General features: G+C 49.2%; 1 protein-coding gene across 1 annotated transcript in view; it reads right to left on the minus strand.

The window, feature by feature from the left end:
- Positions 1–24,668, minus strand: part of DNAH8 (dynein axonemal heavy chain 8) — an 8,835,797-nt gene that overhangs the window by 2,100,902 nt on the left and 6,710,227 nt on the right. Inside the window, exon 64 of the mRNA XM_069608756.1 lies at positions 111–275. Within this exon, the coding sequence (XP_069464857.1) occupies positions 111–275 (165 nt within the window). The remainder of the gene's footprint in view (positions 1–110; positions 276–24,668) is intronic.

Consider the following 24,668-nt stretch of genomic DNA (forward strand, 5'->3'; position numbering starts at 1 on the left):
TATCTTCATGCACACTTTAATTAAATAAATAGGTGCATGTATATGTTGTATTCTATATACATATGCAATAAACTTTACCTTCAAATATATGTTCAATGCAAAATACTTACTGGAGAAAAACAAAGGACAACATGCAGGTTCTTTCTGGCCCTTGAAATAAAATAATCATAGAGATTGTCATATGTTGGTGGATGTCGAGGTAATTCTTTCTTCATCACTGCAATTAAAGCTTGAGTGATCTCATCCAGCTCATCGCGAGCAAATAAATTGGAAACCTAAGATGCATAATAAACAGAAGAATTGTTCACTCTTCAGCCTGGTAAGGTGCTAGCTACGAATAAACAGCATAATAATTAAATGCAAACAACATAGATGGGAATAGTTTCTTACCTGTAACTCCATTTCTCCAACATTGGTATCTTTCATGGATTCACATGCTTAGAATATTCCCCTTCGTCAGGCTGGGAACCCTTGGTATATTTATAAAGAGGTTTTCCATAGGAAAAAATGTAGACACTTTTGTGTCCTTTCTACGTCGTTTTGGGCCGCTTACGCCTGCCCCAATGGGACGTAGCGGTATAAATATCCCCACCCCCATGGCTCCCTTCAGATTTTAACCCCCCAAAGTAGTATGGGGTATAACTTTTGCATACAGGAGAGGCCGGCGGGCGCATGTGAATCCATGAAAGATACCAATGCTGGAGAAATGGAGAAATGGAGTTACAGGTAAGAAACTATTCCCTTCTCCATTTCCTTGGATCTTTCATGGATTCACATGCTTAGAATAGATTGTATAGCAGTACTCCTAATTTGGAGGCGTGTAATGCAAACCAATATCATCATAGCCACACATGCCTTTTGCAATGGAAAAACGTTTAGTTGTTGTACGTTAACATTAAAACACACATTAAGATACATCGATAGAAGGATATACCCCTGTAAGGGGCTTAACTTACTGAAACAGTTGATGTAGGACTGCTCGTCCCATCTGTATATCCTCTGCATGTTGTTGCTCGAGGCAATAATGCCGGGTAAATGTATGTGGCACCGACCAGGATGCCGCTTGACAGATATCTCCCAGCAAAATCCCGGACCACAATGCCACCGAAGATGAAGTGGATCTCGTCGAATGGGCTCTTGGACGCTTTTCTAGTGGCTTCCCTGCCTTCGAGTGGCAAAAAGCAATCGTTGACGAAACCCAGCGAGCCAGTCCTTGTTTTGAGAATGATTTTCCCTTTGCCGAAGGGTCATAAGCCAAAAATAGTTTTGTATCTCTAAAATCTTGAGTACGATGAAGGGAAAACTTTAGAGCTCTTTTCACATCCAATGTATGGAGAGCTTTTTCTGCGACAGATGAAGGAGTTGCGAAGAATGTCGGCAGTACAATAGACGAACAAGTTACTTCTTACCTTGTAACGTTCTTTCGACGGGATGTTCCTCCGACGTATTCCTCATCTTAGATATCTCCTTCCAGCTCTGCTGGCCTCGGAAAGATTTTTCTCTAGAGGGCGCTGCGCGTCGACGTCCTCCGAGTCGATGTCCCCCGACAGGCGCCGTATCGACGTCGACGTCATCCTGCCTAAAAGGCCGCGCGCAGCGTCCGTTGCTCAGTTCCGTTTTGTAGCCCACAATAATACTTTCTGGACTAACTAATCACCCTGAAGGAGCGTAAGCTGCAACAACAAGGGAAGTAGAACTGCGGGGATGGATGAGAGGGTCGATGAGGAATACATCGGAGGAACATCCCGTCGAAAGAACGTTACAAGGTAAGAAGTAACTTGTTCTTCGAAGGGATTGTGTCCTCCGACGTATTCCTCATCTTAGATAGGCTCCCATAGCAGTATTCTATTATCGGAGGAGGGAGTACTGACTTCACGCTGTCTTCTATTGATGAATAGAATGCAGTACAGCCCTTCCAAACCTAGTCTCTTGACTGGAGGAGGAATCCAGATTGTAAAAACATGTAAAGGTATGGACAGACGACCATGTAGCGGCCGCACATGTCTTTAACCGGCACGCCTCTTTTGAGGGCCGATGAAGCTGCAATACCTCTGGTCGAATGAGCCCTAAGGTTTTGAGGGGGCTCTTTCCCTGCCAGTTTATAACATTCCAGAATGGCTAGAATGATCCATCTGGAAATGGTCTGCTTAGTTATTGGTAACCCCAGCTTGTGACCTGTGTAACCTACAAACAGCTGGTCTGCCTGTCTTATCCTGGCTAGTCTACTAATGTAAAAACTTAAAGCCCTCCTAGGTTGTAGCCTGTGTAACCTCTCTTCCTCTTTCCCCGGGTGTGGAGGAGGATAGAAAGATGGTAGGGTAATCTTCTGAGTGATATGGAATTCAGAAACCACCTTTGGGAGGAAATTAGGCTTCACTTGCAGGACAACTTTGTCTTTGTGAAATATTGTATCAGGGGGTTTACAAGAAAGAGCTTGTAATTCGCTCACCCTTCTAGCAGATGTAAGTGCTATTAATAAAACAGTTTTAAGGGTAAGGAATCTTAACGAACAAGAATGGAGAGGTTCGAAAGGTGTACCCATCAGGAAAGTTAGTACTAAGTTTAAATCCCATAGGGGAACTTGGAATGGTCTTGGGGGATAAACATTGGTTAACCCCTTTAGAAACTGTATTACCAAGGGTAATTTGAAATAGGATGGTTCTTCCGCAGTATGCTTAAAGATGGATAGCTCTGCGAGATAGCCCTTAATGGTGCCAACTTGAAGGCCTGAATTTGCCAAATATAGTAGGAAGGACAAAACCATTGGTGTACCACATGAAAAAGGGTTGATATTCTGTTCTCTACACCAGCTGCAAAATCTGTCCAGCAGTATAAAGATTTTGTTGCTGGCCTCCTTGCCGAAAGCAACACCTCCATAACATCATCAGGGAGGTCCCAATCCTTGTACCTCAGCCTTTCAGAAGCCAAGCGTGAAGGTTGAGGGTTTTGATGTCTGGATGGAGAACCTGACCTCCCTTCTGTGAGAGTAGGTTCTCTCTGAGTGGAAGTCGAATTGGAGGGCAGATGGACAAGTCTAGAAGGTCCGGGTACCACGTTCTCCTGGCCCAATCCGGGGCAATTAGGATCATGGTTCGCCGGAATCTTCTCAACCTCCTGATCATTTGAGGAATGATAGGGACCGGTGGGAACGCGTAGAGAAGCGGAAACTCCCAGTCCACTATGAACGCGTCTCCCAGAGCTCCTCTCGGGGGAAATTCCCTTGAGCAGAACAGGTTGCATTTCCTGTTTAGGCTGGTGGCGAACAGATCTACCTGAGGGGTTCCCCAAAGGGCGAAGATCTCTTGAAGGACTTCCTGAGCTAGCTCCCACTCGTGGGAGACTGTGTTCTGCCTGCTCAGAGCGTCCGCTGTCAAGTTCTTCTCTCCGGCTAGGTGAACTGCCGATAGAGAGATTCCTTCTTGGATTGCCCAAAACCAGAGCTGCATCGCCTCTCTGCACAGGGGTAGTGATCCTACGCCTCCTCTTTTGTTGAGGTAATGCATGGCCACCGTGTTGTCCGTCATTATCAGGACGTTCTTCCCTTGTACAGCTGGCAGGAACGCCTTCAGCGCAAGTCTGATGGCTCTCAGCTCTAACAGGTTGATGTGTAGACTGGACTCCGATGGAGACCAACGACCGCTGATGGCCAAGTCGTTGGCGTGGGCTCCCAACCGCGTGAGTGAGGCATCCGTGACTACTGTTATCTCCGGCCAGGGTTGCCAAAACTGTTCTCCTTTCAGAATGTTCTCCTGACAGGCCCACCACTGAAGGTCTCGAGCCACCCTGCCGGGAACCCGAAGAAGATCTGTCATTCTCCCTGAGAATTGTGACCACTGAGTCCTCAGTGCCCACTGGAGGGATCTCATTCTCAGGCGAGCCTCTGGCACTAGGAAAATGCAGGATGCCATGAGGCCTAGCAACCTCAAAAAGTCGAAGGCTGGGAGACGTTGGGCATGCTGGAACTTGGTAACCATCTGTAGAATATCTTGAGCCCTCACCTCTGGTGGCGAGGCTTTTCCCAGGGAAGTATCCAGGATCGCTCCTATGAACTGGAGTCTCTGCGATGGTATCATTTGTGACTTCTTTAAATTGAGGGAGAAGCCCAGTCTGTGAAGGAAGTGGCACACGTGATTTAGCTGGATCTGAGCTTGTTCGGGAGAAACAGCCCTGATCAACCAATCGTCCAGGTAGGGGTAGACGTGAATCCCTTCCCTCCTTAGACTTGCAGCCACTACCGACATTAACTTGGTGAAGACCCTTGGGGCGGAGGTCAGCCCAAATGGCAGCACTCGAAATTGATAGTGAGAGTTGCCAATTGCGAACCTCAGGTATTTCCTGTGTTTGAGATGGATAGGCACATGGAAATAAGCGTCCTGAAGGTCCAGAGATACCAACCAGTCCTGGAACTGAAGGGCCTGGAGGATCTGAGAAAGAGTGACCATCTTGAATTTGTCTTTTCTGAGGAATTTGTTCAATTCTCGCAAGTCCAGGATGGGTCTCAGTCCTCCGTCTTTCTTTGGAATGAGAAAGTAAGGGGAGTACCAGCCCTTGTTCCTCTCCGCTACAGGTACCGGTTCTATGGCACCTTTCTCTAGCAGGTCCCAAATTTCCTGCAAGAGGAGCGGATCTGGAGCTTTCTGAGAGCTGATCCCCGGTGGATGACTCTGAGGTATACGTAGGAAAGGCAGGCAGTAACCTTGGGCAACTGTTTCCAATGCCCAAGCATCTGACGTGATAGCCTGCCATACCGCCAGATGTTGAGTCAACCTGCCTCCTACAGGTGTCCTGTGAGGGAAGTCCTCAGAGTGGTTTTGGGGCGGCTGATGCAGATGCCGATGGTAAAGAGGTACCTGCTGTTGCTGCGGCTTTTGAATATCTACCCCGTCCACCTCGGGTAGTTCTTCTTTGACCCCTTTGAGCCAGTCGTGCTCTACCTCTTCCGAATGCGGAGTAGAAGCGAAAGGACTTGCCCCTCGCAGAGGTTCCTGTGGGACGAAAAGGAGTCTGACGGATTGCAGCTCCTACGGATTTTGCTGCTGCTTTTGAAGTTTGCAGTTTCTCTAAACTGTCATCCGCCTTTTTCCCGAACAAAGAAGAGCCATTGAATGGCATGTTCAAGAGCCTGGCTTGCACATCTGGGGCAAAACCAGACTTTCTCAACCAAGCGAATCTCCTGGTTGATGTACTTGCCGCCATTGCTCTGCTGATACTGTCAGCCGAATCAATGCCGTCTGGAGGGATTCGCACATAGCGTCTTTACCGTCCTGTATAATATTCTGGAACGCATCCCTTTCTTCTCCCTCCGGGATGCAGTCAGCCGCTGTAGAAGCATACTCCCAAAGTGTATGGCTGAACCTAGCAAGGGTGCAAGTGGCATTAACAGATTTTAACGCCATGTTACATGCTGAAAAGACTTTATTTGCCATAGCATCATATTTTTTATCGTCCCTGTCCTGTGGGACGATAGGATAAGCCGTCTTGACATCGGTAGAGGATGCTGCCTGTACCACCAGACTTTCTGGGGATGGGTGTTTAGACAAAAACTCTGGGTCTGTAGAAGATACCCTGTACTTTGTAGACAGTTTTTTATTTACTGCTGGTACTACATCTGGGGTTTCCCAGTTTGTCATGATCTTTCTCTGAAGAGCTTTATGAAAAGGCACCACAGGATCCTCCTGTGGGCCTTTGTCAAGAATATCCGTGAGGTCATCTTGTTGGAAAGATTGTGAAGGTGCAGACCACCCCATGAACTCTGTGATCCTGGCCATTAAGGCTCTGTAGGGGGTTTCAGCATGCTCCCCTGGGTCTGGCTTAGCAAACCCCACCTCAGGGGAAGTGTCTAACCCACTTGCCTCATGTAAGGAATCATGAAGATCCTTTAACCTGCGCTCTTCAGAGGAAAATTCCTCTCTAATTGGGGTTACAGGTCCCTGTAACTCAAATGTGTCTTCCTGTTCAGACAATTCACCCTCTTCCAAAATTGAGGACATAGTTCTCAATTGTTCTGAACTCATAAAGGGAGTAAATCCCATTTCCAAGGCAGAGGGTGCCGAACTTGTCATTATCGGCCTCGAAAACGTCGATGTCGTCGACGCCGACGTCGAAGGCTTAGAGCGTGGCGTCGAAAACAAAGGCGGAGGCCTCGAAGACCTCGACAGAATTGGAATTCTACACGACAATCTCGAAGCCATCAACGTCGAGGACCTGGGGATAGTCACTGGATGTGTGGTAACCGTGACTTTTCTTGGCGTCGACACCGGTGTCGAAGCTGGAGTCGAGTCGACAGACCCGTGTGTCGAAGGTCCCTTCGACAACGGCGTCGAAGACATCGACCTCGACGGAACCCTCGTCGACGGCGTCGACGGAACCTTCGAGGAAGGTTTGGAGGTCATAGTCCTACTCGAGGGTTCGAGACGCGCTCGAGAGGTTTCCTTCGCCGGGTACTGCGACTCGCAGCGTTTTTGACCTTCGGGTCTTTCGACCAGAGCATCGCTCTCGGCAGTCTTCGAGGGGGTCGAGGCCGCTTTCTCGAAGACACTCATCATATTTTTTCGGAATTCCTCCCATTCAGCCCGGGAACTATGTTTCGTGGGGCATGGGATTATTTTTGGCGAAACAGAGGAAGAGGAAGACGGAGAAGGGGATCTTCGACGTCTCCTCTTCGAGTGCTTCGATCTCGAGGAGTGATGAGACCCACTCCGAGACCTGGAGCGCGAATGGTGACGAGGAGACGAATGTCTCTACTTTGTCGACGAAGAAGAAGCTTTAAAAGTCTTACCTTTCTCCAGCTTCCCCCTACGCTCCTTCAGGGCCTTAGCTGTCATGGACATACAGTCCTCGCATTCTGAACAATGGTGTTCAGCTCCCAAACACCACAGACAAACTCTGTGAGGATCAGTCAACGACATCTTTTTCCCACAATCTCGACATTTCTTGAAGCCGGATCGAGGAGTTGTCGGTTCCGACGAGGAAGCCATCGAGTACGGATCGAATAACTCGAGGTAAATAGGATTAATCTGACTAAGAACTGAGCAACGGTATTCCGAGGCACTGAGTAAGCGTGGAAAAACGGAACTGAGCAACGGACGCTGCGCGCGGCCTTTATAGGCAGGATGACGTCGACGTCGATACGGCGGCTGTCAAGGGGCATCGACTCGGAGGACGTCGACGCGCAGCGCCCTCTAGAGAAAAAATTTTCCGAGGCCAGCAGAGCTGGAAGGAGATATCTAAGATGAGGAATACGTCGGAGGACACAATCCCTTCGAAGAATGCTTATAGAAGACAGTTGGAACTTTTGGTATGAAATGAGGGGTGGTTGCCAATACCACTTTGTCTTTGAAAAATCTCACATATGGCGGATCAATGACTAACGCTTGTAACTTCGAAAGTCGTCGTGCTGAAGTAATAGCCACCAAAAATGCCAATTTCCACGATTAGAATTTTAAAGATGACGACGACATAGGCTCGAAAAGAGCTTTCATTATTAAGACTCCAGTTCGGAGGAAACTTTTTAGTCGGGGGAAAAGTTTGAAATAAGCCTTTCATGAAGTGTTTAACTAACCGATCACTAAACAGTGGTGTGGAATGTCTTTTACGAGTTAATCTTGAAATGGCTGCCAGATGAACGTTTATCGACGGAAAAGATAAACCCTTTTCTGCTAAGTGCAGCAAGTATGGAAGAAGCTGTTCTGGCGCGATATTCACGGGTTCCGGTCCTGGTTGATCCTTGCACCACATGCAGAATCTCCTCCACTTACATGCATATGAAGTATTCGTGGACAGAGCCCACGCGGCTTGTAAAATTCGACGACAGTCCAATGAAATGGTTAGAGCTCCAAATTCTGAGAAGTCAGGAGCCTGGCTGTCAGACTGAGTCCGTACGGATTGTGATGCCAAACTGCTCCCTTGTCTTGAGATAGAAGGTTCGGAATCTTCTGGAACCTCACTGGTTGCGCTATCGACAGCTGGAGCAGGTCAGAGAACCACGACTGTCTCGCCCAATAAGGAATCACTAGGATCACCCGACATGGGTATTTGTGAATCCATTGTAGAGTTCGTCGTATAAGTGGAAACGGGGGAAACACGTACACAAACTTGCCCGTCCACGGGAAGGAGAATGTTTCCCCAGTGGGTCGGGTTGTGGCCACCTGCTCGCGTACTGTACGCACTTCTTGTTCTCTCTCGTCACGAAGAGATCCAGGGAAGGTTGGCCCCATTTTCTGAAAACATTCGCCAGTTGTTGGTCGTTCAACTCCCATTCGTGCAGCTGATTCATCTCCCTGCTGAGAGAGTCCCCCTATACATTTATTACTCCCGGCAGGTGGTAGGCCAATACGCTTATCTTCTGTTCGCGAGCCCAATGCCATATGTCTTGATCTTCGGTCGAGAGAGTTCTGGAACGAGTACCTCCCTGCTTTCTCAGGTAGAACATTGTTGTTGTATTGTCCGTCAATATCCTTACGACCGATCCTTTTATGTGTGGTAAAAAGGACTTCAGGGCCCAACGTACCGCCCGCAATTCCAGTACATTGATATGAAGGGTTGACTCTTCCGATGACCACAGACCTTGCACTTTCAGGGACTCCAGATGCGCTCCCCATCCAGTCAGAGAAGCATCCGTCACCACCGTCATTTGAAACTCTGGTTCGTGCAGGGGCATCCCTCTCGATAGATTTTCGAAGAGTTGCCACCATTGCAGTGCTCGCAGAAGCTTGTTGTTGATAGTCAATTTGTCTGACATAAGTCCCCGACTCTGGGACCATAGGTCTGCCAGAAATTCTTGAATGGGTCTCATGAAGAGACGACAGTTGCTTAATAGGGGATACACGACGCCTTGGCTCCTAGTAGGGACATATATTTCCTTACCGACACCCTGGTGTTGACTTTCCACTCTTTTGCCTGGAGCCTGAGTTTGTGAACTCTCTCCACAGATGGTTTCACCAATCCTGACTGCGTCTCGAACTCTGCACCCAAAAACACCAAGTTCTTTGAGGGAGTTAAGGAGGACTTCTCGAAGTTGATCGCAAAGCCTAACTGTTGCAGAAGTTGCATGGTGGCCTTTAGACTTGCTTGCGCTATTATTGGAGATGACCCCCTTACCAACCAATCATCCAGATAAGGGTAAACATGATGACCTTGTCTTCTTAACCAAGCTGCTACTGGAGCCAAACAACGTCCTGGGAGATGACTTTAGTCTGAATGGGAGTACTTTGAATTGATAGTGGGTTCGTCCGACTACGAACCTCAGAAGTTTTCTGTGTCGTCGACGCATTGGTATATTAAAATATGCGTCCTGCAGGTCTAACGACGCCAGAAAATCCCCCGGCTGAATAGATCGGATAACTTCCTGAAGTGTAAGCATCTTGAACTTCAGATTTTTTAGTGTCCTGTTGAGATCTCGAAGATCTAGAATGGGGCACCACTTGCCGTTGGGTTTTTTGACAACGAAGTACCGGGAGTAAACTCCCTGACCTCTCTCGGCCACCGGGACCAATTCTATAGCCCCTTTTTTTAGCATAAGCACCACTTCTTGTTGTAATATTTGAAGATGGGGTTGTGCCGAAAACACAGGTGGGATGTGTGGTGGCATGCTTTTGAACTGCAAAGAGTGGCCTAGTTTCTCTGTGTCTAATACCCACCAGTCTGATGTTATTTTCTCCCACTCGTCGACACGGCGAGAAACTCTTCGAGCCGTTTGGGTAGCTCGCCTATAGCCTTGAGAGGGTTACAATGGCCTACTGAAGCCCCGGACCCTGGATGACACAAATCGGGAATTTCCTGATGCCCCTCTAAAGGGACGAAAAGAACGAAAACTTCTGCCACTCTGAAGGGCTCCAAGAAAGCGTGCTGTGTCCGAGTTTTCTTTCATGACTTTTAAGGCCTCATCCACTTTCTTCCCAAATAATTGTTCCCCTTCAAACGGCATATTGAGCACTTTATAAAGTTAGTACAATTGAGCCAGGCTTGCCTCCTCAAAACCACTCCATTGTTTATTTGTTTAAAACCTGATTCCGCCAAGTCTACGGCTATGTTAATTGAGTGGTTTGACGCCTCTTCCCCCTCACACACCAACAACATAGCAGATTTTCTGTGCTCGTCCGGTAGATGTTCCAGTATGGGGGCTAAACGATGCCACATCTCTCTGTCGTATCCCGCCATAATAGCCAGAGAGTTGGCTGCCTTTACCGTTGTTGCTCCTATCGACAATACTTTCTTGCCAAAGGCATCTTGCCTCCTGGCCTCGTTGTCCGGGGGGGGGTTGTACATTTATGTTGTGACCTCGCCTTTCTTGCAGCAGCTGCCGATACCACCGATTCCGGAGATGGCTGAGAAGACAAAAATTTTGGAGTAGACTCCGGAGCTTTACATTTCTTTTCCAGTCTACCTTTAACCGCAGGCTCCGAAAACGGATGGCGCATGGTTCGTAACCCTTTTTGCCAGACGAGGTCTAAAATGGGGACCAAAAACACTGACTTCCTCCTATTCCCCATATAATCAAACAAGAAGCAGGGCCTCATTACAACCTGCCAGTCCGGGACCGTGCAAAATCCGTGATGGCGGTAAAAACGTTTCCGTGTCCGCAAGGGTGCGGAAAAACCGCCCGATTACACGCTGTCGGTCGCGCGCACCACACGGACTCGGAAACGTTGTTACCGCCGTCACGGAATACCCCACGGAAATGGAAATAACGAAGCCACAAGTGGCGCAAAACCCGTTTCCGCCTCCGCCGCCACGGACACGGAACCGGAAATACCATGATCGCCAAAACAGAGAGGCGGCCATCATATAAAAGCACAATCCATTGCCATCCAGAGCCAGCACAAGCACAATCCTGACTCTGAGAAGCCAAAAGGGACCACCAGCATGTCTGCCAGGATTCCTGCTCAGAGGCAGCGCAAACAGCGCTTCAGCGAGGCGGAGCTAACCGTCTTGGTGGAGCACATTGTGGACAATGCTGAGATGCTGTTCAGCGCCGACCAACGGCGTGCCACACAGCAGCGGAGGAAGGAGGTGTGGGCCGAAGCTGCACGCAAGTGCACCGCTGTGGGCGTGGCAGTGAGGAGCGTGAAGGACTGCCACAAGCGTTGGGACGACCTGAGGCTGAGGGTACGCAACCTCATTTCCACGCACCGCCAACGCAGCAGTGGGACAGGCGGAGGACCCCCTTCCCCACTGAGGCTGCAAGCATGGGAGGAGCGTTGCAGCAGCGTCCTCCACCTAGAGGGAATCCATGGGATTGGGCAGGCTGAGGCAGGAGTGAGCCCACCTGCAGATGCCGGTAAGTGCCCAAACATGAATGCCACATGTAAATATGCAGTTGTGAGTACTGGGCCAAAGGACCCATTAACAACCCCCCCCCAGGCAGTGCATGTGTGGGCCAAAGGACCCATTAACAATCCCCCCCCCAGGCAGTGCATGTGTGGGCCAAAGGACCCATTAACAATCCCCCCCCCAGGCAGTGCATGTGTGGGCCAAAGGACCCATTAACAATCCCCCCCCCCCAGGCAGTGCATGTGTGGGCCAAAGGACCCATTAACAATCCCTCCCAACCAATATCACTGAATGCAGACACCAGCAATCAGATGCATGTGACTAACACTATTCAATGTACAATCTTAATGACGCATGTGATGCACCCATCTGCCACCACAACAACACTAATTGCATGCCCTTTGTGTCCCCACAGCCGTTTCAAGTGACAGTGATACTGCACAACAGGCCAGCCAATCAGCATCGGCAAGTACACTAGCCACCGCCACCACACAGGAGGATGCTGCCGGCAGTTCTGCACCTCTGGCCACATTACCAGCCACTACAGATGTGCAGCACACCACCACCACCACCAACATCCCCACCATCTCCACACTGGCTGAGTCCAGACAGGTGCCACAGGAACCTATCATGGCCACCCAACACAACACCGAAGGTAGCAGCACTGCAGAGGGGGCGGCCTGCAGTGATAACAGTGCCCCGCAAGAGCACTCGGAAACGGGGCCACAGGGGGAGATGCCCACATTGGAAGACCTGGGCTCCTTCCATGAGCTGGGGTTCAGCCCCACTTCACTGGGGAGTCCCATGAGGTCGCCCACCCCATCCATGGCCGAACTGAATGCCCGCATGCAGCGGATGGAGGACCAGCAGGCTACCCTCACCCAGCTGGTGGAGAGGCAGCTAGAGGAATCCAGGCTGCAGAGGGAGAGCTACAGCGCCTCAGTGCGTCGCCTGTCGAGGTCCATTGGACGCTTTGCGAGCACCATAGTGACCCTTGCACGCCATGTGCGGGAGGGCAATGACCACACCTCCAGGCTTGTGGAGGCCATGTTGGTTGGCCAACAGGCAAATCTGGCACGGATGCCCTCAATCCCCGATTCTGGCCAATCAAACACTACCACCCCATCCAGCTCCACTACTGCCAGTCCAAGGAGGCGCTCGAGTAGGCTAACGGGTCCCTTGGGCAAGGTTGCACAGAAGCGCACACGGAAGTGATGGCATGTGTGTGGGGCAGTGCAGGACACATGTGGACTACAAGGGTGTGAGAGGGGTGGTCACGTTTGGGTGGTGGGGTAGGTAGTTTTGGGGGTTTGGACAATGGGCTCTGGGTGGGGGTGGGCACGTTTGGGTGGTGGGTGGCCCCGGGTGTACAGCTTCCCTAACCAATGCACCTTCTTCCCTGTTGTTATTACATCAATACATCACCATTTCAAATCAAGACATACATGTGTGGACATTGATCATTTATTTTGCAGAGCAACTATTAATTCATTGTCGTCACCATGTTTGTGCATTACTGTGAATGTGCTGCGACTCAAAAGTAAATGCGAATCAGGGCATCCCGTGCTCTCTGGCCATCATGTGCACCCCCAGGGGGAGGCGGTGCCATCCCATCCCCATCTCCATCTCCATCCCCATCTCCATCCCCATCCCCATCTCCATCCCAATCCCCATCCCCATCTTCCTCATCTGCGTCTGGTGGCATTGGGATGTTCCTGCGCAGGCATATATTGTGCAGCATGGCACATACCAGCGTGATTTTGCCCGTCTTCACTGGGCTGTACAGCAGTGATCCGCCAGATCTGCTCAGACAGCGGAAACGGGCCTTCAGCAGTCCAAATGTCCTCTCAATCATTCCACGTGTGCGGATATGTGCCCTATTGTATGCCTCTTCATGCCTGTTCCTTGGTCTCCGTACAGGTGTCATCATCCATGGCGTGAGTGCATATCCCGCATCACCTACATGGGATGTAGATGGGGGAACATGTCAGTGTTTGTGGCATCATGTCCTCATCTGCTGCTGTGCATTCTTGTATCATCATTCATTCATGCATATGAACCATGCAGTGTCTGGAGGTATGTTTTGGCCATCACGAGGAATGTCGCTGACTGCATATGGGCCTACACATTAACTTGCATGTTTGCTGTGCCCTGCGGGTGACATTTGATTGTGTGCATGTCATGGTGCAGTGCTGTCCACACATGGCAGAGTGACTCCACTGTACGGAAGTAGTAAATACACGTCGTATCATTTACACGCCTCTCGTGCTTTTTGGGGCAGTGTTTCAATTGAGGGTGGGTGTCTGCAGTGGCACAGGGTTCATGGGACAGTGACGGGATTGGCTGTGGCAGCGTGTGCACAGGCACATTGTGGTGCCCTGTCATGTCTTCCTTCATGATGTTTGGCATCCGCTGTGTATTTGGTAGATGGAAGGGGGGTGATGCATGTGCGGTCACAGCGGCACACTCACAATGCTCATTGGCCTGGACACACACACACCACTCCGACAGGGTTGTAGCATCGTCAGCTGTACTCACCCAATAGCCATGTGCTTTGTCCGGCATAGCGTTCCATGTACCGTGGCAATGTGGAATTCCGCAGTACCATTGAGTCATGTGATGAGCCTGGGAAACGTGCGCAGCAGTGTGTAATCAGTTGCATGGCATCACAAACCATCTGGACATTCAAAGAGTGATACTGTTTCCTATTGCGGAACACCGCCTCAATTGCATGTGGTACTGTCAGCTCGACGTGGGTGCAGTCAACTGCGCCTATGCAATTTGGCATGCCTGCTATGGCATGGAAGGCCAACTTGGTGGCAATGACCTCGGGGAGGGTGCGGGGTAGGGCTATGTGTTCCGACACATGGCGCAACAGGGCATCCAGTACCTGTACCAGGACTTTTGAGAAACACGGTTGTGATATGCCGTGCAGCTCACCAACCGTGTGTTGATAGGTGCCAGTGCCAAGGAAATGCAGAACTGAGACAACCTTCAAGAGGGGGGGGATGGCGGTGGGGGTGTCAATTAGGCTGCTGATGTTGTCCTCAATCATGGCGGTGATGTGCATGATTGTTGCACGGTCCAGCCGGTATAGGGTGTGGATCTGTCCTGGGGTGAGGTTCCAGGGTGAGGCCCTGATGCATGGTATTGGTGGCTGGCGGCGGGGTCGGGCTGGCTGGGCAATGGGGTTTGCCATAGCTGCAGGGTTGGCTGGTTGCCGCCTGCGCCTCCTCCGCCTACGCCTCCTCCTCTGCGCCATTGCTGCCACCATGTGCAGTACTGCCTGTTGGTTGAGTAGGCCCAGTCCCAGTGCTACTAGCCCTGCTGCCTGCATGGTTCTGTGTTGTGTTGGGCTGGGTGTGGCCCTTTTGTAGGCTCCCAGTGGCCTGCTAGGTCCAGCTGGGCTGATTTGGTGCACCTGTGCCCTGATTCAGTTCAGCCGGCAGTGTATAACGCCATGTTCGCGGTGGCGGCGGTTCCGCCACCGTGATCACGGTATTTCCGCCATTTTTTTCCCGGTATTTCCGTGTCCGCGCTAGTTGTGATGCTCACGGTGTTTCGTGTTGCCGGTAACGGAGGGGTTTCCGTGCAGGCGGAATTAAGGGGAACCCTATTTCCGCGGTGGCGGTTTAGGGTGGTGCTATTACCGGGGCCGCGGGTCATGATTGCGCGGACATGCAAACGGTGCCGGTATGGTTTTACCGGCAGTGTTAATTCCGGACCGGAGTACTTGTAATGAGGCCCGCAGTCTTTCTTTTGCTCCTCCTGGGACAGGCCAAACTTGGTACATGCCTTACCCATCATTGTGTGGAAGGACCCAATGTCCTCCGGCGCCGGACTTCTTGGAGCTTCCATCTCAGCCTCCGACTCCCATGTCAGGTCTCTTGAAGGGGATGATGTTATGTCTGAAAAAGACTCCCCTCGTTCCAACTCGGACTCTGGTAGTTCTCCTTCCTCCGGGTGTGAGCGTGGAGGATCTACATTAACCGGAAGGGCTGTTGGTACCGTGGCCATTGACTGGGGGGCAGGACCTGGCTCGTTGTCGGCTGGCGTAGCATTTACCACTGCCGGAGCACCAACGTGAGGCAACTTCACGTCCAACCGACTCAATAGAGTCTGCAATGTGGACAATACCTCCAAGGACAACACCGCCTGGGGATTCAGTAAAGGCGTTGTAACTGGGATACTTCGCCCACTCGAGACCGTCAACGGGTTGACCCCCTGTAATCCAAGCTCCGTTGGACCAACCACCAGTTCACAGTCATCTTCTACGGATGATATGTAAAAGGCCGCCTCCTGTTGCAACAGGGTCTCTGGTAAGATCGGATCGTACACCTTCAGCTGCCAGCCCTCCGGAGGGGCCACCGTCGACGATGCCAACTTCTCAACAGTCGTCGTCATCGCCTGAATCGATGGAGCTACTGCAGGAATACCCTGCGTTGATGGTAATGAGGGCGTTTTTTCTCTCCTTTCTTGACGAGGAGGAAGGAGACAAAGCTTTTCCTTTTGATGACGATTCCCTCGTAGAATGTTTCTCAGAGGAACGGTTCTCTGTCGAACGTGGCTTCTTCGCCGGTGGCTCTGCAGATACAGAGTGGCGGGGGACCACCGGAGATTTAGCTCTCGAGGCCAAACTATGTGTAGAGCCTACCTCCGAAGGAGGTTACGCTCCCGCTCCTTCATTCAGCCACGTCAGCAGACGTCTATTTCGGTCTTTCAGGGTTTTCTGTGAGAAGCCTTCAAAAATTTCACAACTTTCCGCCGAATGATGAGGATGGTGTAACGCTCACCTGACTCCCACGGGGGCGCTGGCCTGGTTCGCGCTGCTGTGACCTCGTCTAAGGTGATGCGCAGGGCTCGGAAGACGGACTGGACCGGGCCCCAGATCTGGCTTGTCTGACTCGCAGAAGTATCCTTCTGTAGGTGAGAATAGGGGGTTAACTGTCTGCGGGGTAATGCAATCGGCCTCCCACTTACCCCTCACGCCCTCCTCAAAACCCTTCTGTGCTTCCCTGTAGCGTCTCACCTTAGGGTCTGGAAGGACGAGCTCTCCATCCTGCTTCTGATGCAGGGGAGCGTTGGTATCCAGTTACGTCACTGGATTTTCGGATGGGTGAGAACCAAACTTGCTTGGCTTCCAGGTAAGGTTTTCTATAAGTGGTTCCCCTTGTGTCCTTGCATTAATTTTCTAATGCTAGTGTCTTTTTCCCCATAGGGGCTGGGGTACGGAATGCCGGGGAACAGGCACCGACCCGAGGTGAGCGGTGAAATCGTTGTGGAAATCAGGTAAGTCTTTAATGAGTGTTTTGGTAATGTCTTTTCATTCACTCATTAACGCTGATGTCTTTTTCCCCTTAAGGGCCGGGGTCCGAAAATGCCTGGATGCGGCGCGGACCCGAAATGAAAAGGGAATGACCCAACAGGTAAGTCTTGACATGGAGTTTTAGCTTCCCTTTTCCCTTCTTTCTCTCACCTTTGTTCTTGTCTTTTTCTCCCTAGGCGCGGGGGAGCGACTGCAAATCCGGATGGTCGCTGCTGAACATGGAGGCGCCCTGTAAAGGTGAGTAGAATGCAGCGCTGCAGCGATCGATGCGATGTGCTTTTAAAAATAAATGTCTTCCTTTTCAGGATTGTCAGCGAAATGTCTCTGGGATGCAGATTTAGCAGGTGAGGCCTTTTCCTTCTTCTGTTCTCTTGTTCCCTTCCTTTGCAGGTGATTCAGGATGCTGGCAGGTGTGGCAGAAGTCAAGATGCAGGAGCAGACACGGTGAGCGTCCAGCTGCTAGATGCAGAACAACGCAAAGCACGTGTGGCTGATCGGGTGTGGTTTAAATAGCCTTGGAAGAAGTTCCTAGAATGTGTCCTTCCTCCAATCAGGTATGTATCCTTCCCCGACCACGCCCGGGTGGTAAATGAGTCCCACATGTAAAGTAGTTCCTTTCAGGCCTCAAGGAGGCCGGGGTTCTGCAGCATGGTCTGCATCAGGTAAGTGTACCCAAACACTTTCATAATGAGCCTGGCCCTTATGGCGCCGAGACTGACGTTTTCTATGAGCCTGGCGCCACAGGCGCCAGGACGCTGTCCAAAGGGCCCCTTTAAGGGGTTGCTGAGACCTTCCCCGGGGACTTGATGTCCGCTTTCGGGGACGCAGGGCCTGAGCCGGCTCCCCGGGAACGGGCATCGTGACAGCACTCCCCCCCAAGGTCCCTCCCAAGGTTGTTCCCTCCGGGGGTTTTGGTTTGTTTGGGAAGAGTCGGTGGAATTTCCTGACTAATTGAGGTGCATGCACATGGTCACTGGGTTCCCACGACCTCTCCTGAGGTCCGTACCCCTTCCAATCAATTAGGTAGAAAAGCTTTGACCTAAACATTTTTGAATCTAAAATGTTCTTCACTTCGAATTCGGGTTCCCCATCTATTTGAATAGGTTCTGGAGGTTTGAGTAGTCGGGTTCCGGGGACCACTGGTTTCAGAAGTGACACATGAAAAACAGGGTGAATTTGCATATTAGCTGGTAAATCAAGTTTAACAGCCACTGGGTTAATTATTGCCGTAATAGAATAAGGTCCCAGATATTTTGGGTTAAAAGTTCGAGGCCCTTTGAGCGGTAAATGTCTGGTAGCTAACCACACTTATCTGATACGGAGGTGCTTCACTCCGATGTAGGTCAGCATTCTCCTTGTATTTTCTCTTGGCTTGTTGTAAATGCGCGGTTGCCTCTTTGAAGGCTCGGGTAATGGTAGAATGCAGATGTTCTACTGCGGGCACTCCGAGGTTCTGAGGTGAGTCGAGGTTTGAGGTTCGAGGGTGATGTCCAAACAAGGTATAAAAAGGACTATGGCCAGTTCCAGAGTGTACCGAAGTATTATATGCGTATTTGGCTATCCAAAGAATGTCTTTCCAGTTGCTTTCAGATTGCTGTAACATACACAGTAAGTATTGCTCAAGGGTCTGATTTGTCCTCTCGGTCTGGCCATCGGTCTGAGGGTGGTGACTGGTCGATAATCTTACGTCGATCTGCGCCATTTGACAACATTTGCGCCAGAAGTGGGAAATGAATTGGCTTCCCCGGTCAGAGATTAGTATAGATGGGAATCCATGTAGCCGAACAATATTTTCGAGGAATTCTTTGGCTAGGACAGAAGCTGAAGGTAAACCTTTCAAAGGAATAAAGTGGGCCATTTTGGAAAACAAATCCACAATTACCAGAATAGTATTGTACCCCGAACAAGGAGGCAGGTCCGTAATAAAATCCATTGATAGGGTGTGCCATGGTGCTGGCGGTATGTCTAGAGGTTGAAGGAGACTGGCTGGTCTTTTCTTTTGACTTTTATTTTGGGCGCAAACACCACAGGACATCACAAAAGATTTAACATCTTTTCGCCAAGAGGGCCACCAAAATTGTAGTTTCACCTTTTCCTCTGTCTTGGCAATACCGGGGTGTCCCTCTATTAATGCATCATGATAACCGGAAATAACTAGTTTGTGTAATTCCTTATGTGGCAGGAATAAGCGTCCTTGGAAATACGGTAAACCATTATCTATGGTAAAGTCTGATCCCTTTTGTATCCAATCCTGTAAGGTTGTAGGGTCCAGGAGTTGTTTCACTCTGGCTTGAATGTCTGAGGAGTGGAGACCAAGGGCGTAGGAGATACATAAAATCTGGGGGGGGACACGGGACACCTTGGGGACTTTACTTTTCTTATTTATTGTGTTTTAGTCAGAGAACTTTTCACAAAATTACAAAATTAAAATTAAAATAGCAGTACGTATTAAATTACATATATCATCACTGTATAAAATCCTTCAATTTGGCATCTCACTTCAGAAGGCTCAGTTCATGTAAAAATGTTACCACTTCCCATGTCAAAAGGCTTTCATGGCCTGAGCATAGCTGGTCCCAAAAAGATTGGGTGTCCAGCCACCATTCCTTGTCCACAAATCTCACAAACTTTACAACCCTCTTCCTTACAAGCCATTACACAGAAATAAGTAGAGAATACTGCAATGTGGGCTACTTATTTGCTGCGGCGGGAAGCAAAGACAAAGAGAGTAGGAATCATTGCACGTAGTTTTGTGTGCGTGTACCCTGCGTGAATTGTTTGTTCTTGGGGCCATGCCTCTGCTTCATTAGTAGCCGAGTAAGCACTCTAAATGCTACACTGGAGACACTACATAAGGAGATCAGTGTCTCGCCGGGAGCTAGAGGCTTCTCAAATATGAGAGCTTCCAGGTGGGGAGAAGTTTATCGCAAGAGCATGCACCTGAGTTGGAACCTGCGGTCTGTACAGCTACTATGGGGAAAGATTACATTGTTGGAGCATTGCTCTCCTTTACAGATTTAAGGCACATAGACCCATAGGCAAGAATGACAAAAGGGCACTGCTGTGTGCATTTGCATCAGTCGCATTTGGGATGGGTAAGGATGTCTTGTTTGCTATAATGGTGCATTTCAAGGCAGAATGTTTCTTTATTTTGTTTTATCTTTTCACTATTGTAATCGGATGTTGGAGGCCTGACCCTTTGCCTTTCAACCACCCTTCTCAAGCAAATCATATTGAAAGCAGACTAATGCCTATTTCCAGAATTTCCTGTGGTAACAGATGTGGAAGGTTAGCTTTGAAATGGCAACGACTAGGGGACCCACCAATCTGTTTGTGTTGTTCTTGAAACTACTGCAGCAATTTGGTATACAACAGTGAATGTGTGGTTGGGGGTTCTAGGACTGGTGTGGGCTGCAGGGGGAGATTTGACATGGTCCGTTTTACAGATAGTGATATTAAAAACATACACTAAGAGACACCATGGTATTTGGTAACGCAGCAGGAACGTATCACTGGTGATAACCTATAAAGACACAAAAACATTCATGGACTGCTAGGGCAGCCGATTCAAAAGGGGATGCTATTGTTCAAAGCAAATCTCTCAACTGTTTATTTATACATAAATTATAAATATATATATCATCACCAAATTCTACTGAAAGTACTGTAACATACAGTGACTGAAAACATGTTCACATATGACATGTAATTACAATCAATTAAAAATTCAAGCTGTGCCTAGGACCCTAAAGTGCCAGGTGCAAGGGTAGAGTGTTCCCATGCTGATATAGACCTCAGATAGTGAACCTATTCAACATAAGATTAAATCCGTGGAACTTCATCAGGGGTTTTAAAATACTTTCAGTTGTCTGTGGTGGGGCAGCTGGCAAACATAAATGTTTGTCAAGTTTATGCAGCTCTATGCTTCTAAGTGCCTTACAGGCTACAGCCCGCTTTACTAGGGTTGACAATCTTTGCCTGCACCCAGGTTGGTCCTCACACTCTTCACCCCAATGTTTTTTGTTTATACTCAGTCATTCTATTTTTATTCTTCTTGACTTGAGCTGGCCCTTTGTATTGGCCCTGCACAGTGGAACAGGAATCAGTTCCCTGCTGTGGATGTAAAATTGATGGAAATCTATGAGATATGCATTAGGTCATAAGGCTATTGTAGCGTGTCTCGTTTTCTTCTCACTACTAACTTAGCAAGGTCAACAGTGTCCTCATCTTGAGTTAGGACAGCCTCTATCATTAGGAAGTCCAAGCCTGTAACACACAGAAATGGACGGGCCATTACTTACTGATCTGTGTAAAATATGGCTGACTTTATGCTGTACACCATATGCTCTCCAGCTGACATTCTACTATGAACCATTAAAATAATACTGGTTGTCACTAATTATACATCTGTGGGCATAGTCATTTAGTCGACTCGTATTTTTTGGGAGTCTCCTTTAGAGGTATAAACCATGCTGTCTACTCGGAAGACTTACTTAGTATTGCATGAATTTTTCAAAAAAAACGCCCCTCGCACACAGGGGACAAACGCTCTGGTGCTGCAGGCATGTTTGTGGTGGGCTGTGGCCTGCCGCCCCCTTATCTGGCCTGCGTATAGCTGACCTACATACAATGTACAGATACGGACGCACGGGGTATGCTGTACACCATGACATTTGCAGTGTGTACATAGGCGACCACTCAACCCTGAGGGTGAATTTCTGCCTCGACATTGAGGGAGTACAATCCTGTGGACCCTCAAGCTAGGTTGGGCAACTCTCTTCATGTGGTGCCATCTTGTCTCCCAAAGTTGCCATTTTGTATGTCCTGGCAGGAATGTATGGGAAACGAGTCCAGGCCTTGTCTTCTTAAGCACTTATTCCTTTAACTGCTCTGGAGGTGACAAGGAAAAAAGCTCCCTCCACCTGGCCAGAGGATTCTTAAGTAACTGCAGGGTGTGTGTGTCACAAGCGGAGCAGACTTCCCAACAGTGATACTCACCCAGGCACTGGAGGCCGAGTGCTTGAGGATCTGATGCCGGGAATGACCAGTTGCACCGACTGCAGCCCACCTGGATCGACATGCTCCTGGGAGGCGAGGCACCGGAGGCCGGTGAATATTCACAAAATTGAAGACAAATTGGAAAATAAACTTTCCTGGGGAATTGCTGGCACGTGGAATTACGAGGGAAAAGCCCTCAACCACTAGTGCAGTGAATTAGGAATGCTCCCATCAACGTGGAAAAGACGACTGAGGTGAGACGCCGGGGGTGGAGTCAGCAGAGGGCACACACCCACGACCATGCTTCTGCACACTTTTAAATTTAAAGTGGAAATGCTTTTTTGAGTGAAAAAAGGTTCCGTCCTGTCCCTAGCAAGGGACGCCCATGCAGTATGGAGGAAAAGGGATGGGACTGAAGGCAAGTCTCTGAACGCTCAGAGAGAATACAACCCGCGAGGGGAAAAAAGGCCCAAGTCGATTTTGTACGGATATCACATTTTAATCTCACACACAGATGAGAGCAACAGCAAAGAACTCTGCTGCTAAGAACGTTCTGCCAAAAGAATGTACAAGCAGAGGCTTAAAAGGAAACATCATCATAATGACACAATACATACAGTAAAAATCCACGCAGCTCTTTGCTGTGCGCCTATACAGGATCCGCCTGCCCCATAAGTGATGCCAAGTCATTGGTTTCAGTCCAGTCCGTCCATCTTCCATCACGCGGGTGCTGAAGAGATCATCACCTTCTCACAGATGAAGGTCAAAGAACAAATTAACTACACTCCTAACGCAATGCTACTTTATTGTTATGCTGTGCACCTGGCAGGCTTTAAGCCTGGCACGAAGGAGGCTCTGGGGCACTCTAACCTTTACACACACATTTCACTCAATCTGTTCTGTCCCCTCCGGCTCCAAGGTCTCCACCCACGTTTTGAACTATAATGTATCCCTCCGAGTACCTCGCAATACAAATCATACGATTGTAGCTCAAAGACGTGCACTGTCCTTTATCTTTGAACATTTCACACAGAATGCACTCACATCTAGATAAAATGGCTGTCTTGCTCGCATCTGGGGCTACACTATGTGGGTTGATTATATTGGGGTGGGGTCTGTGAGAAACCTGAAGGTGTCTTCCTAGCTAGTCCCTGGGGATCTGTCACCCGGGTGGCCAGGACGCAGCCATTGTTATTGGATCCAGTTCCTGGGGCTAGACCAGTGAGAGAGGATCACTTGAAGGGGGGGTTTTGGGGAGTGGGAGACCGATGCAGTGTCCCCCCCTTACCGATACGAACACTTTCGCACAACATGAAAGACAACTGACTAACACCAGAGCCGTTTACCAGACATGTCCCAATACTATGGTCAGGCAAAGTCAGGCAATTTACCAGAATCACACACACCTGACAGCCCTTTCCCTTCCCCACAGGGATAAAAGGTGGAGCACGAGAGCACAGGTCGAGCAAGGCAGACCGCACAACGTGAGGGCTAACTCAGCTCAGCAGTCCAAGAGGAGGAGAAAGACAGCGCATGCCGAGAGGGTGACAAGGAGAGAAGCAACTTTGCCCTTTCCGACCAAGGCCTGTGAAACCTCCACAGAAGGAATCATAAGACCGCAAACAATAGCCAGCGTGTGTTGCAGCAGATGTCAATGGTACAAGAGACCCTCATCCGCTGATTACCAAGCCAGGGAGAGACGCTTGTCTCTGTGGTATCAACCAAGTCTCCAAGAAGAAAGACAGCCAAGCGGTTCATCACAGCTGGTGAGTCGAGGGGAGAGTCGATAAGAAACCAAACTGTGTTGAACAAAAAGTAGCAAATGGCTAATTTGAACCGTGAAAGGATTAAAGAGCTATTGATGGAAAAGGGGAAACCCAGGTACAGAGAAGTCCGGCAAAATGTGGGTGCTCACATAGGTGGATTACCCAATGGTAGAGACTACCATAACCAGAAGGCCTTAGGAAAAGGTGAAAGGAAGACAAAGTGGTCATACAGGGGTCCTGTAAAATCCTCTGTACACTCGAAAGACTTTGACCGACAGATAATTGTGAAGATAAGGGAAATGAATCCTGCTTGGTGAAATTAGTGCATGAACAATGTGCTGTAAAGGTTATCAAGAGCAAACCCAGCAGAGGGATGCTAACAAATCGAGACAAAGCCTGAAGTGCCATAAACAGTGTGTCGACAGGAGTGAGCACGATCGAGGGATGTCCACAGTGAATGTTCTGAAAAGACTCGTGAATTGGAGGATTATAGTAAGACAGGGGAAATAGATTGTCCCCTTTGGCATCGGGATGCGAACCCGGCAGAGGGAGATCCAGGAGGTGGAAAGTCATCACCCCAACATTCATTTGGAAGGAAACTTTTTGTTTGTTTGTTTTGTTGAATACGTCAGGCCCTCGAAGGCAAGAGACTTTTATTGTAAAGAGACTTAACCATTGAAGTACCTGATAACTGAAACTGAACTGTCGGCTTGTGCTAGGAAAGCTTAAGCGTGTACTGTTCTCAGGAGATTCACTTTGTGATCAAAACGTGGGGAAGGGAGACCCCTGGCAATCACATCATGACTCATAAAATTTGTGAACACTTCAAACTGGGCGGAATCAACATTTGGCAGCAGATGTACTTCTAAATGCTCAAACTGCATTCAAACTGCAAAACCTAAAGTACTTTTCCCTCAAACTAAGCCCATCAACAATCATCTCAGGGTTCTGCAGGGTACACCATTCCTTGGTATCAATAGGCTTTCCCTTAGCAATACACGATCATGGGGTCCCATTAGAAAGTAGAGGAATCAGTGAAGTAGGGTTTACAATTGAACATCAATTTGAAGTTACATTGGCAGCCCATAACAATAACATGTTGTATTAAGTGAAATGATCATTAAACACGTGCCTTCCATTTCAAAACCAAGGCTAAAACTGTGTTCAGTACTACTACAGTAACCAGGTGGCCCTCACCTAAAGTGCTCACTATTTCTACATACCGAGAAGTTGTCCCCACTGCATGCTGACAGGGTAGTAAGCCAGCAGCTACAATAACTAATGCTGCACTTTTATGAGTAATCAGC

The sequence above is a fragment of the Ambystoma mexicanum genome, chromosome 4q (assembly GCF_040938575.1).
Source record: "Ambystoma mexicanum isolate Mex_15411 chromosome 4q, UKY_AmexF1_1, whole genome shotgun sequence".
In the NCBI taxonomy this organism is placed as follows: domain Eukaryota; kingdom Metazoa; phylum Chordata; class Amphibia; order Caudata; family Ambystomatidae; genus Ambystoma; species Ambystoma mexicanum.